The 14515-nt window shown below is 43.2% G+C and overlaps 1 protein-coding gene across 8 annotated transcripts in view; it reads right to left on the reverse strand.

Annotated features, from left to right (window-relative positions):
- immp2l (inner mitochondrial membrane peptidase subunit 2) overlaps nucleotides 1-14515 on the reverse strand; it is a 36339-nt gene that overhangs the window by 12181 nt on the left and 9643 nt on the right. For 4 of the 8 annotated variants that reach the window (XM_022193024.2, XM_022193026.2, XM_022193023.2 and 1 more), the window contains 2 exons: nucleotides 8093-8234; nucleotides 4041-4144 (listed from right to left, as the gene is read on the reverse strand). In XM_022193024.2, the coding sequence (XP_022048716.1) occupies nucleotides 4041-4144; nucleotides 8093-8227 (239 nt within the window). In that variant the 5' untranslated portion in view covers nucleotides 8228-8234. The other 4 variants (XM_051952352.1, XM_051952351.1, XM_051952347.1 and 1 more) reach the window with 3 other exon arrangements.

The raw sequence follows: 14515 nt of genomic DNA on the forward strand, positions 1-14515 counted from the left end.
AAAAGGCTGTTCACAAAAAGAATTGTGTTGTTCAGTCAGTGTGGGAGTAGGGGGCTGGCAGCTAAATTATAGAGCAGAATTTTATTGAAAGAGGCCAAAAAATAAAGTCAGGCAGGCATTCAGTTTCCTGCAGAGAAGCCTCAACAGCAATCTGCAGCTGTAGTTTCCATTATCAAGACTCAGAGACACCCTGCTGTCCGGCTCAGATGAGCTCCCCATCTGAGAAGAAATAGAAACAGCATAAATCTGTCAACTGGGAGCTCCAACATGCTTAAACAAGAGCTCTGATTGAACATAAAGCTCTGGAGGAGCAGCAGTCAGCTGCTCAGCTGCAGCAGCGCTGTGAATACTAATCCAAGGATCATCTATCATAGAATGTAAAAGACAGTGAGTGAATCCAAACATTGTACATCTTTTAATGGCTTTCTGTCTCTATTTGGTCATTCTAATGGTTTCTAATCATTGATCGATCATTGATATTTTCGTAACATAAATTAAACTCTGCGATTGGGTACTAGGGACCAAAAACCACAAACCCTTATAATATCAACACAAGGGCAGCTGACCTGAGACTAAAGAGCATAACTAAGCTAAATACCTGTAACTATCATTTGCCAAGACTGACTGAAAAAGTACCAACTGAAAGTCTTCTAGAACAGGGGTCGGCAACCTTTAACACTCAAAGAGCCATTTTGACCCGTTTCCCACAGAAAAGAAAACACCGGGAGCCGCAAAATCCTTTTGGCATTTAAAATGAAGACAACACTGCATATATCGCTTTTTTTTTTTTTACTTCTATGCCCTTGTTAATCAGTCGTGATTAATTAATTACAAAGCCTCTAATTAGATTCATTTTTAAAATTGTGTCCTTCCACTAATATTTATCTTACCTGGTTAATGTCATTTTTGCTCCTGGACCTCATATGTTACGTAATGTTAGCTGGAAATCAATATTTTGCGAATGTCTATTTGATTTGTAAAATCTATTTATCTATTTATCTTAAGCTAATAACTTTTCTCCGGTAAGTCGCTGCCCTGTTTTCCAAGACGTCACTCCTCTGACTCTCTGACCTGCTGCCGTGTTCTTGCGAGTAACGTGTATTACCCTATCATGAGTACTTTTGACTCAAAGACAAGACGTGTCTTTCTTGGAGTGGAGCTTTAATATACAGGCTTGCCATTCTTGAGTACAAAACGATGTGAAACTACAGGCGTTGCTTCTCCATCTCCTCTGCATCAACCTTTCGCTCTCATGTCCCAGCCAGGGGAAAACCCCAGCAGCACATCCGGTGAAGTGACGCGTCAAAATAAGAGCGGTAATTTCACAATAAAACTCTCTATATTAAAATGCATTGAAACGCGCCTGAAAGGCAGAACAATTTATTTTCCAAAGTTACAGGCAGTGTTGGGCAAGCTACTTGGAAACTGTAATGAGCTAAGCTACCAGCTACTCTGTGTTAAATCAAGCTTCACTACACTGAAGCTATGACCCACAGAAATGTAGCAAGCTAAGCTACAGCAATATGGCCAAAGTAGCTTAATACATTCAAGTTATTTTTTTTTCTTACCAAAAAATTTCAGGGACCAATGAAGTCAGTCAAACGGAGACAAGAAAATGCTGACTTGTTTATTATTAAACCATCATTTTTGTTCTCAGTGCTCCAAACTTAGTAAATTGATACACTGAGGAATATGTGGAGCTATATTTAAAATGAATCAACCTTTTTGCATTAGAAATCATTGTTTTGATTTTCTTTTTAGTTTGTATTGCAGACATAATGTATCTGATAATTAAGTTGCAGTAGCTTATATTAACACACCACTTACATTGGAGGGTATAATAGGTTACATTTGATATCATTTCCATATAAAGTAAGCAATATTATAGTAAGACAATTTTATACATAATTTGGGTATTCACGTTGGGTATTAAATCAAGTTTTATTTCTTAAGTCTAATATCTATGTAAAATCATTCAATGCTTTCCCAAAGTGCTGTATCCACTACTACTTAACTCAATTTTGGTCTTGAGTGTAAGATTAAGATATTTAATCATTTATGCCATCACTTTTGTTTCCCTTTCTGTTATTTTTTTCAGCCATTTGCTCATTAGTGTTAACAGTAATACTGAAGAAGACCGATTTTGGTTTTACTGTTACCTCGTTTTCTCCCATTCCTCTTCCCTCCTATATGTATCAGTTTATTTAATCCCCCAATTTATACATATTCACACACTGCCACCACAACCTTACGCTTAATTTAATTAATTTACTGCCACGCGAATTTTAGATGTTGAAAACTAGCTCGTTTGTGTGTGCATCTTATACTGCGGTTGACATGTGGTGGTTAGCTAACTGCTGCTGGTTGTGCATATTCGGTAGTCACCTGTATATGGGTTCTCTGATTTGTATTTGACGTCTTTGAAGTTGACAGAAACTTCGCCTTGGGCTGGCACAGTAGGCATCTGAAAACAACTTTTCTCCGTTTTTTCACAAAAACTGATAACTATTTAGGTAGGGCCACGGTGACTCTGACTCCTTCTCTGCCATCTCTCAGTGAACTGAAGCGAGCGTCTGTGTGTGTGGATCCAGTGAAGTCGCAGGAAGGGATTGTTGAATGACGACATCAACAGTTCCTCCGCTTCTATTGGTCGACACAGACATGTCGGCGTTTGGAGAGGATGTCACTATCTGATCCTTAAAAGTGTGAGATGAGACTGCAGCAGAGCAGAAAGCTCCGCTTCAAGCAGTTCAACATTCATCATTTTAAAATGTAGCTTTTTGCGTTCGCTACCGCGCTACATGACCAAAAGATTAGCTAAGCTGTTGAAACGTTTTTTGATTTTGTAAACAACGACGCTACCACGTCGTTACAGAAAAATGTAGTTAAACTACTAACGACGCTATTTGTAGTGACGTTACTGCCCAACACTGGTTACAGGGAGCCACAACAGAGGGCTGAAAGAGCCGCATGCGGCTCCGGAGCCGCGGGTTGCCGACCCCTGTTCTAGAAGATGTGTTTGCAGCTCGACTAACTATCCCCACTGTGACATCACTGACACCAATAGGCTGATATATGCAACAGCAACAAGGCTACAAGAAGAATAGAATAGAATAGAATAGAATAGAATAGAATAGAATAGAATAGAATAGAATAGAAAATAGAATTTGCAACTAAGACCCTAAGCCACAAGAAGCAGTATCTCCAAGGAAAAGGAGGCTGGAAGCCAACATCAAGGCAACAAGGAGGAAATTAGGACTTATTGTGAAAAACAACACTAGAGGCCAACTCAAAGCCAGCTGCCCAGAGCAGTGCAGAATATACCAAGAAGATGCCGTGCCCCCTCTGATGTTCTCCATGGGATTGAACCCCCTCAGACAGATCATCACAAAGAGTGGAAATGAGCAAGGCATTGACTCACTGATCCGTAACACTAGAATCGACAGGAACAACATTGGAATGTCATTTGGATTGGACAAATTTGGTCAGATGATATTCAAGAGGGCAAGATGATCACCATACAAAAGCAGCTGCCATTAAAAAGATGAAAAATTATGTAAATGCCTAACACATGACACACAAGTACTCATGAACTCTTAAAATACTGCTGTTAAAGACACTGTTGTTGCTTTTCTTGCACGGCAATGCATTCATCTATTTGTGTGTATATGATAGGACGGAACTTGTATATTAAGAACACATTCAAGAACACATTCTGCAGTATAATAAGTTTAAAGTGCTCTGTATGAACCCAAGTGCAATTGCTTTTTTTGTGGAATTGTAGAGGTTTTTGTGACGCTTCAGGGAAGTGAAATATTCTCTGCTTTATGTTTCAGGAGCTAAGAGAAACTACCGATTCACTGTCCAGGTGGTATAAATTTCCACCCACAGAAAAAAAAAAAAAACATTACTAAAAGATATAGCTGATAGTATTTGGGTGAATTATTTATTTACATTAAAAAATATTATTGAATTAAATAACTTCCCTACAATTACAATTTTATGTGTTGCATTGTGTGTTGTTTGTGGACTTTACTCACACAATAGAGACAATGTCACCTCGTTTGACTTGGTACTTCCTCACACTCCATCTGTTCAGCAGGACGATGTCACTCTTCGACCCCCCTTCTGGGTTAAAGAATGGCTGTGCATAAACAAACCCACAAAAAACAGAAATACAATTCATATAAAGTGAGGATTCAAAAATAATGCCACAAAGAGATTTATTTATCGATTAACTGAAACCTCTAAACTAAGCAGTTTCTTTGCTTTTTTTTGGCTGTGTTTAAACCCTTTTAATTGACTCTGGCCTATTTTTTTTCGCTGCAATATAAAGTCCTGCACCTCTACAGAAACAGCATGACAATGGCTAGAAGTAGAGAGATTTCAGAAATGTCTTGCACAGTGTGATGTATTTACAATAATATAAGTGATGAAAAGTTTATTTGATTTTGAAGAAAGAAAACAAAGCTTGAATCAACTAGGGCTGGACCCGAATATCCGAATATTCAGTCGTGACTGTGGTATCCGGATATTAATTTTGAGATCAGACTATCCCCCCATTGGTCGATGTCGTGAGAACAGTATTTGTCTTGCCGACGTGTCCTCCCTTCGGCCGTTACTATAGGAACCGTTACTAATATTCCCCTCACCTTGCGCAGGGAATACATACGGCGTCTGATGTTACGAAGCGAATATTCGTTCCCCCGTCCATTACCGCGCGCAACCTCCCCCTTCTTGGAGTCTCTGAGTGGTGTCCTGGGGGGTGATTGGCAGGAACGGCCTGCCCAATCTGAACCCGAGCGGTGCTTTGTTTGTGGACTTCTGTGCTAGTCATAGCCTATTACAAACACCATGTTCGCACATAAGGTGGCTCATAAGTGTACTTGGTACCAGAGCACCTTAGGCCAAAAGTCTGACTTCATAGTCATATCATCAGACCTGCGGCCATATGTTTTGGACATTTGGGTGAAGAGAGGTGCAGAGCTGTCAACTGATCACCACCTGGCGGTGAGTTGGATCTGATAGCGGGGAAGACTGCTGGACAGACCTGGAAAACCCAAACGTGTAGTGCGGGTGAACTGGGAATGTCTGGCAGAGGACCCTGTCCATGAGGTTTTCAATTCCCACCTCCAGAAGAGTTTCTCCTGCATCCCGAGGGAGGTTGGGGACATGGAGTCTAAGTGATCCAAGTATAAAGCCTCAATTGCAGAAGCAGCTGTTAGGAGCTGTGGCCTGAAGGTCATTGGTGCCTGTCGCGGTGGCAACCCAAAAACCCGCTGGTGGACACCAGTGGTGAGGGAGGCTTTTGGGCCTGGTTGGCTCGGGGGTCTACCGAAGCAGCTGACAGGTTCCGGTTGGCCAAAAGGGCTGCAGCTGCGGCAGTAGTGGAAGCTAAAACTCGGGTGTGGGAGGAGTTCGGGGAGACTGTGGAGAAGGACTTTTTGTCGGCCTCAAGGAAGTTCTGGTAAATCGTTCGAAGCCTCAGGAAGGGGAGTCAGAGCTTTACTCAGGCTTTGTACAGTTGACGTGGAGAACTGCTGACCCATACTGGGTTCTTGATCATTTTCTTAGTTGATCATCTGTTCATGTCATGTGACTTGATTCAGGAAGTATTCTACCTCTAACAGAGAGAATGTGGTCAGAGAGGCAGCCTGGTGTTATCTGCATCCATCTGCTCCAGCGTGAGATTTTGTGGCAGCATCGTCAGTATGTATATTTTATTTCATGTGTTCTTACACAGGTGTTGAGGAGATAGTGTTATAAGTTAAAAATGGTATGCTAATGTTCATAATGTTTGCCTTTGCTAGAACTGTCTATGTTAACTAATTATGATTACACTTTATTTATGATAAACAGAAGATGAATGCTTCACTGTCTTTGTTATTTCCATTTAACTTGCAGATTTAACACATTAATGGCAAATTGCTTGTATTTATAAGCAAATTTAGTTAACCCTTTGTCTAGTGTATGGCTGCGTGATTGTAATTGTATTTTCTGCATTTGTTTTCAATTTCACCCTTTCCTAGCTAATAAACTTGTGGACAAACTTGGATACTGTCTATGGATTCGTAGTGAAAGAAAGGTGTTTAACTGTTTATGCATCGTGAGTGCAGAGAAGATAGTACAATGAGATAAAAACTCAGTCAATATCTAACAGGCCCTTGTTTTTTTCTTTACCTATATCTGCTTCTCAAATTACAAAAGAACAGCTTTGTATGGATAAGCATGGGTGAGTCCAGGCATGCTGATGTTTGTGGAGTTGACCTCGCTCCAACATGGCTGCCTGTATTGGTTGCTGCATTTAAAAGAAAAGGCAGATTTCTGTTTGAGGTCGTACATTTTTCATTCGGCATAACTATTTTTCCTAACTGACCCACATAAAAATAAATGTAAAAATCCACTATTGTGACTCAGATGAAGCTGTCTTTCTCCGTCACTCTGTGATCCCAAGCAATATCCTCTGATTGATTACACATCACCAATATTTGATTGGCTAGGGATTACAAGGAATGCCTATCACTTTTTTTTCCATACAGGACTCAAAATGAACTGAATACTCTCATACAATGAACATGCATGTCCATGCAAGACAATCACAAATAAGCAATTTTGGTAATTTTTTGATTAGTTTTAGTCAATATCAAGCATTTTGCAACTGCCATCATCTTTCTGTATGGTAACTATGGTGACAAATGTGCGTATCGAGGGGTTAGAATAGAATAGAAAAGTCAAGTGCATTCTATGTCCATGTCCCCCTAAGGGATCACTTGACATATGGGTCAAAAGTGCCCTCATCTTTGTGTATACAGGGAAAAGCTAGACGTGAGGAAAATTACTCACTAATTTGCGATGACAGAGCAACAAACTGGATGAGTTTCTGCTACTGGTGCAGAAAAACAGACAAATGAGGTGATACAGGACTTGGCACTACAGATGCCAGGCTCTCAGCTCTGGAAAGCAGACTGCCATCTTGTCAACTTTCAGGCAAGATGAAAGGTGGAGAAATGTTTACAGAAAACTAAACTAACCGGGATGCTTATTGAGACATGAAGTAGACTTGCTCTGATGCTGTGAGATGAGCTGATTGCATGTCTAAAAAGGGCTTCTGTACCTTTATATCACCTGGCATCCTAAAGCCTTTTCCCCAGAGACTTCTGGCACAAAGTCTTGCTGATAAACTTCACTCACTACCACACACATACGTGTCAGGTAAAATCTATGTCCACTTTTTCTTTCAAATTGCCTACCAGAGGCCGCATAAGTGGTCAGTAGGCTGTGTCTTTTTTGGCAGGGAGGAGCTACAGTGAAATGTGCCTACAAGATTCTTGGCGCTGCAACAAAAACAACCTGGTGAAGGTGATAGAAACAAGCCACTTCGATAACTTTTCAGTTATGATACCATGTAGCTGTACTGAGGCTGATTCTAATGCTGAATTGGCAGAGTGGAACTCAACAGAGAACTTCCATTTAAACAGTCAAAGTTTGGAAATGATAACATGAACAGCCTTTTAGAAGGAGTGTCTGCTATGCTGTTGCAGAGCAGAGATATAGACAGTGAGTCATTTCTATTCCTCCCATGATAGATGATACCAACATCCGTAACTATATGCAAAGATGGCAACAGCTGTAGCATTAAACTGCTCAGAAGATATAAAATAAACAATGCAAAAAACTCAACTAAAATATCTTCAGTTTTGTTAAGTGACATCAACAAAACTAAAAAACAAAATCTACACAAATTTTGTCAGAAATCTGAATCTGCATCATTGTGAGTTAATTAGTGCAAAACAGCAGAGCAGTACACACAGAGAAGTATGTGGCTTCCAGCAATAATAATGAAGAAAAAATACCAAAAGGCTCAAAATTGTCTGAAAGCTTCAGTTACAAAATTAGTTTTTCACACTCCTATCTCCCAGATCTCAGCACATTGTCAGAAAGCTGGGACCTCTGATCGGCTTCTTATGTGTAGTCAGTAAAGTTAGACATCCAGGAATTGAAGTTTTCCCTCCCACTGATCTTAGAGGTGTCTCTGAATGCAGACACTGTAACGGTTTTCTCTCCGATTGGTGTATATGGTGTAACATCTTACCTGCATTGACGCTCCCTCCACCCGTGCCACATAAGCAAATCGATCAAGGACTGTGACGGTGACAGGAACTGCAACGAAGAATCCGCTAACAAATGCTCGCAAGTAGCGCCGTCCCACTGTCGTCTGTTGAGCCATCAGAAAACTGGACAGGGGAGAGTACAGAGTGGAAATTAGTAGGGATGTCCCGATACAGATTTTTTGACTTCCGGTCCGATCCGATTTTTTTTAATGATGTGGTTTCCCGACACCGATCCGATCCCTACATTCTCAGAGCGTTAAAAATAATGCAGCAGTATCAAAATTACAGATGCATTTTATTTTGCTTTATAAAGAACAATGCAACAAATCTCATAATAAAAAAATAGTTTCAAACCATGTCTGCAGAATACTTCAACTTCAAAAGTCATAACAAAACTAAAACTTTCAATTTACACAAAAATAGATTGTTAGAAATAGAAAAATAAATAACCCAGTAGCTAGCTCAGCTTAATGTTCAATGCAAAAATAAAATAGTTTCTCTTTTTTCCAGTGCTGGTGCTGAATTTCACCCAAAAAGTTCTTCATTCGTAAGAAGAACACAGGGAGTAAAACAAGTGAGAACTCATATGAGCAGTAACTGTAAACTTCTACACTTTAAAATGTAGTTGTACAAATGCACAGATTCATGCATTAGGAAAATGAGCCTTTTTTCTCTTCAAAAGTGCTGGTGCTCAACTTGCACACAAATACTGAACAAAAAAGTGCAGAATACAGGGAGTAAAACAATACTTTTGAACAAACTGTAAAACCCTGCCTTACATTCTGTTAGGGTTAACAGGGCTTAGTTTAGCTGTCTAACCATCAATAATGAGGTGAAAGTTTTTCTTAATGAAGAAAAGCTTCTCTGTCCAGTCTGCAGATAAACGGTTTTGCTTCTCATCCAGTACATTTGAGGTAGCACTGAAAAGTCTCTCACTGTCCACACTTGTGCAAGGGGCAGAGAGGAACTTGGTGGAAACAGCAGCCAGAGAGGGTTTTTGTGTAGCATGCGCCCTCCAGTATTCCAGTGGACTGACTGACCTGGGGATGGTTTGTTCAGAGAAGTAGCTGTGCACTTCAGTGACAACTGAAGATGAGGTGGCACATCTCGTTTCAACCTCACTTTCTTCCAAAATTTCATCAAACATGCTTCCCAGTTTGTTGCTTGCCTCCGCTGGTCTTGCACGTGGGGTTGGACTCGCTGGCTCACTGATGACTCTGCATACCTTCTCCACAGTCTCTAGGAGTGAGGCTTTGGCACTTTTCAGGTTGGCTGCACTTGCGAAATACCTAGAAATATTACAAATAATCATTAACTCACACGAATTATACCCTTGGTAATTAAATAATTTTGGCAAAATAAATGTTGAAAGACTTGCCTGTCTTTGTATCTTGGGTCCACCAAAGTGGCGATGTAGTACAGCGGCTCCGTCTCAACATGGGAGAAGCGCCTGTTTACAGCCTCGAGGAGAGTGCTCTTCATGGTTTTGATTCCTGCATCACTTTCGTCTTCTCGAGACAGAACTCGCTTCAGCACTGTGATGGCAGATATCACATCAGCACATGTTGCTGTCTCTGCACTCACTGACTTTGTAACCTCATCAAATGGGGCCAGGACAGTGGCAGTCTTCTCTGCTAACATCCACTGGTTTGCAGTTAGAGTAGAGGGTAGGCTGTGCTCGCCTGCATAGACACTGAGGGGACGTTTTTGCTCAAGGAGGCTTTGCAGCATGTACAGAGTGCTGTTCCATCTCACTTGCACATCCTGCTGCAGACGTTTTGTGGGCATTTTAAGTTCAGTCTGAATGTCCTCCAGGCATGAGTAGGCTAGGGGTGAATGCTTGAAATGACCCACAATTTTCCTGGCAATGACCAAAGTGTCATTCACGCTGCGCTGCGAGAGTAAACCCTCGTGTACGATGAGGTGCAGCGTGTGTGCAACACAGCCCAGGCTCCGCATCCCCATCTCATCCATGGCTTTGCGCATGTTGCTGGTGTTGTCTCTTAAAACCACATGAACCACAGAACGAATGCATGTATGCATTCGTTCTGTCTGTATTTGCCATCCTTTCAACATTTCCTCAATAACTTCTTTCACATGTTCAGCCGTGTGTGAGCCACGGAACTCGTTAGCATGCAGCACAACATTAACGAGGTTAAAAGAGGCGTCAATCCAGTGTGCAGTAAGACTTAACAGAGACATTGGGCACACATCAGAACTCCAAATGTCTGTTGTAAAGGAAATGCTGCTTGCATTAGCTATGAGGGATCGAATGCGTTCACAAACCCTCTCTCCGGTAATGCTGCATCCGTCAGATAGTGCCGAGATGGGAGTATCTTGGCTCTACAAAGTCCATCAGGCGACGAAATCCTTTGTTTTCCACCACGGAAAGAGGTTGGTCGTCCAGTGCAATGAATTCGACGATCTTTTCTGTTAATTTCCTGGACTTCTCGCTGTTTCGAGGTAGCTTTTCTCTTCTTTGAAACACCTCCGCCAAAGTTTGTTGCTGTGGCTTCGCTGTCTTTTCCTTATATATCCCGAACTCCGTGGGGTGACTCCTTTGTAAATGTCTGATCATATTTGTTGTATTAAAGTGCGCCCTGCAGGTGCCTCCTCAAGAAATGTTCTTTTTGCAAACATTGCAAGACGCTGTTGGACTGTTGTTGGTTTGAATGGAGAAGTAATCCCAAACAGCAGACATGCTGCATGTGTGTTTTGATTTGCAACTGCCGTAAAGTGTGATGGCGCTGAAAAACGAGATCTGCTCGATATCGTGACTAAAGCCGATACCACCTGAGTTTCCAAAAATAGGCGTATCGAGGTCCGATACCGATACCGAGTATCGGATCGGGACATCCCTAGAAATTAGCATAATCAGAAGCATTAGAACATGCAGGAAGCTAAACAGAAACCAAATTAGATTGCCTTAGATTAAACCTCAACAGAAATCTTTGCAGAGAGTAGATCAATTCAGCACTAGGAGGGTACTAGAAAACCAAAATGAAACACGAGAGCAAAATGAGAGACAGGGAGAAAACGTGCAGAGTAGAATTGAATGCATGACAAGAGTTAAATACACCTGTAATAATGCAGGTTTAGTAAGATGGAATGTAGATGAAGGCAGAGACAAAAAACTACTGTCAATACAGATTGGCTCTAAAAGCTTTCAAGGTCAATATGAAGTCAACCCTCACATCCTGTTTGAGCCAAGCCCAAAATCATAAAATGTCATTATGTTCTCCCCTATGACTCTATAGGCTATCTGTGATCCTCAACATTACCCAATTATTTCACATAAAAATCTAGATGTGCTAAATAAAGGTAAGCATGAAACTACTTTAGGCCTTATTCTGTTTGTAAAATAAGAATGCTTAATGCACATTCTGACCAATAAAATAATTCTCCAATAAAACAAAAAACAAACATTTCAATAAAATATCATCTTGATGTTCTGACATTTAAACCAATTGGCTCTTCAATCCAGGGAGAGTCAGGTGTTGTCTATAACGCACTTGTGGCACTTGGCTCTAAAAGTTGTGGCCACAATGATCTGGTGAGATATCAAGTTGGAATCATGTCAGATCTAACCCTAACCCTCCAGCTAGTTGTACTGTGCCTGGTTCTCTCCAATGAGCCAAATCATGATGGCAAAGATCAAATCAGAGGTCTAAATCATGTAAATAAATGAAAGTAAGTGGAGCTTTATTAATCCTCTAAACACCAAAATCAGTTCACTGTAACAGTTTCCAAAAACCCAAGGCTTAGAAAGTATGGAGTTGTTCAAATGATCACAGAACTAAAACGAAGTCCACATCATTTCTAAGTGGGTATCCTTTTCAAACAAAAGGACAGCTTTGCTTCATGCCCTCCACTTCTACATTATTTCCTCTTCACCTTCCCCTCATGTGGTCGTGAGTGAAGGGTGTGTGTGTGTGTGCGTGCATGTGTTGCAATTGGAGCACCTGCCACTAGACACCACTGCCTGCCATAAAACGCTAGCTATGCTCATCATTTGATGCCAGACTGTTCAACAGACAAGTCAGTCTGCTCTGGACAAGTAATTCTGCTCTGTTGCTTTAGCTCTTGGGATTCTTAGGATTTAGCCTGATTTGTATTTTCAATTTGCAGCAAGCCTGTAAGGCTATTTCCGGGTCACCCCTCCCGCCACTATAGGGTTGTTCCCTTTGTTCTTCCCAGAGGTGGATAGAGTACTTTGCATAGTCTTTGTATTCATTGTGTCTTGTAGTTCTTAGTCTCAATCAGTGTAACAGATGACCTGTCTGTGGATCCACTCAGCGCAATAACCACGGCAGGTTGGCGATATCAAACGGGCTTTTTATTCACCATCAGAGTCACAATACAAATCAACAGTCTCTAACTTATGCCCGGCACTCCACCGGACTTCGTCCTGTAAACAGTCTCCAAACTATGCCCAACACTCCACAGGATCTCGTCCGGTCAACTGTCCTCCACTCGTGCGTCTTTACCAGCCGCCGTCCTCTCTGTGTCCGTTTGTCCTCTCCTTCAGCCTGCTACTGCCAAGAGAATCAAGTGAGTCTGATCGATAACACCTGCGTCAATTAACCTGATGCTGCTTCCACGCGCCCTTCTCTACACCTCTCTCTCCTGCAGCTGAGCTCTCCCACACCTCATATCCCCACCACCCGACGTAGGCCGGGGAGCCGTCCGGCCTAACCTACTCCCCGCCCGGCTCCGAGGAGCGGGAGAGGAAGTCAGCCACAGCCATCTGCGCCCCCGGCCTATGAATCACCTTGAACTTAAAAGGCTGCAGTGCCAGATACCACTGTGTGATTCGGGCGTTGGTATCCTTCATGCAGTGGAGCCATTGGAGAGGGGTGTGGTCCAAACAGAGGGTGAATGGGCGTCCCAGGAGGTAGTAGCGCAGGGCCCCGACTGCCCATCTGATCGCCAAGCACTCCTTCTCCACTGTGCTGTAGCGGGCCTCCCTCTCAGACAGCTTACGGCTGATGTACACTACTGGGCGGTCGATGCCCCGCACCTGCTGGGACAAAACGGCCCCCAGCCCTCTGTTCGAAGCATCAGTCTGCAGGATAAAAGGGAGAGAGAAATTAGGTGTGTAGAGGAGAGGCTCCCCACAGAGGGCTTGCTTTATCCTCTCAAACGCCCGCTGGCACTGCTCCGTCCACTGGACCGGATCTGAGGCACTCTTTCGAGTCAGGTCGGTCAGGGGACTGGCCAGGTCCGAGAATTTGGGGATGAACCGTTGATAGTAGCCCGCCAGCCCCAAGAACCGCCATACCTCTTTTTTGGACTTGGGCTGCGGACAGGCTGCGATTGCTGCTGTCTTGTCCACCTGTGGGCGCACCTGCCCGCCGCCCAAGTGGTGTCCCAGATACCGTACCTCCCTCCGTCCAACCGCACACTTCTTCGGGTTGGCCGTCAGCCCCGCCCGTCTCAAGGATTCCAGCACTGCGGCCACCTGCTGCACATGCTCCGTCCAGCTATTACTGTGGATGATAACATCATCCAAGTATGCGGCAGCATATGCTGCGTGTGGACACAGCACCTTGTCCATGGGACGCTGGAATGTGACTGGGGCTCCGAACAACCCGAATGGAAGCGTGACGAATTGGCACAAACCATACGGAGTGGAGAAGGCTGTTTTTTCCCTAGACTCTGGCGACAGGGGAATCTGCCAGTAGTCCTTGGTTAAATCCAGCGTCGTGAAAAAGCGAGCAGTGCCCAGCTAATCCAGGAGCTCGTCGACCCTGGGCATTGGATAGGCATCAAACCGTAACACATCATTCACCCTGTGATAGTCTACACAGAACCGTATAGACCCATCCTTCTTGACGACCAGAACGATGGGGCTAACACAAACCGATATGCTCATGCACTCCGGTGTAATGGCCCAATGAGGTCCGTGCCAATTCTTTCGAATGGAATCTCCATCAGTGGTAATGGGCGCAAAGGTGCCCGTGGGATGGCCGGTTGGTTAACCAACTGGCATTCGGGACAAGAAGCACACCACCGGCGTACGTCTTCCCGAATGCCAGGCCAATAGAATCGGGCCATAATCCGGTCGAGGGATTTTTCATACCCCATGTGACCAGCCATTGGGTTGTAATGTGCCGCCTGGAAAACAGTTTTCCGGCGGCACTTTGGTACCAACAATTTGGTGGCTATATCCTGTGTCTGAGTGTCACGAGTCACTCTGTATAATCTGTCTCTGATCAATGCAAAATGTGGATATGTAAGTGCTGTGCCCGGGTGCACCAGCTGACCATCAATCTTTATCACTTGGTCAAAAGCTGAAAGCAGAGTATCATCTCGAGACTGTTCCAGAGGAAACTCTTCCAAGGGGTGCAGGACAGGAACCCGTGGAGCCTCCTGCCGAGGTCCCCGATTCCCCCTCCCCTTCT

The sequence above is a fragment of the Acanthochromis polyacanthus genome, chromosome 8 (assembly GCF_021347895.1).
Source record: "Acanthochromis polyacanthus isolate Apoly-LR-REF ecotype Palm Island chromosome 8, KAUST_Apoly_ChrSc, whole genome shotgun sequence".
NCBI lineage: Eukaryota > Metazoa > Chordata > Actinopteri > Pomacentridae > Acanthochromis > Acanthochromis polyacanthus.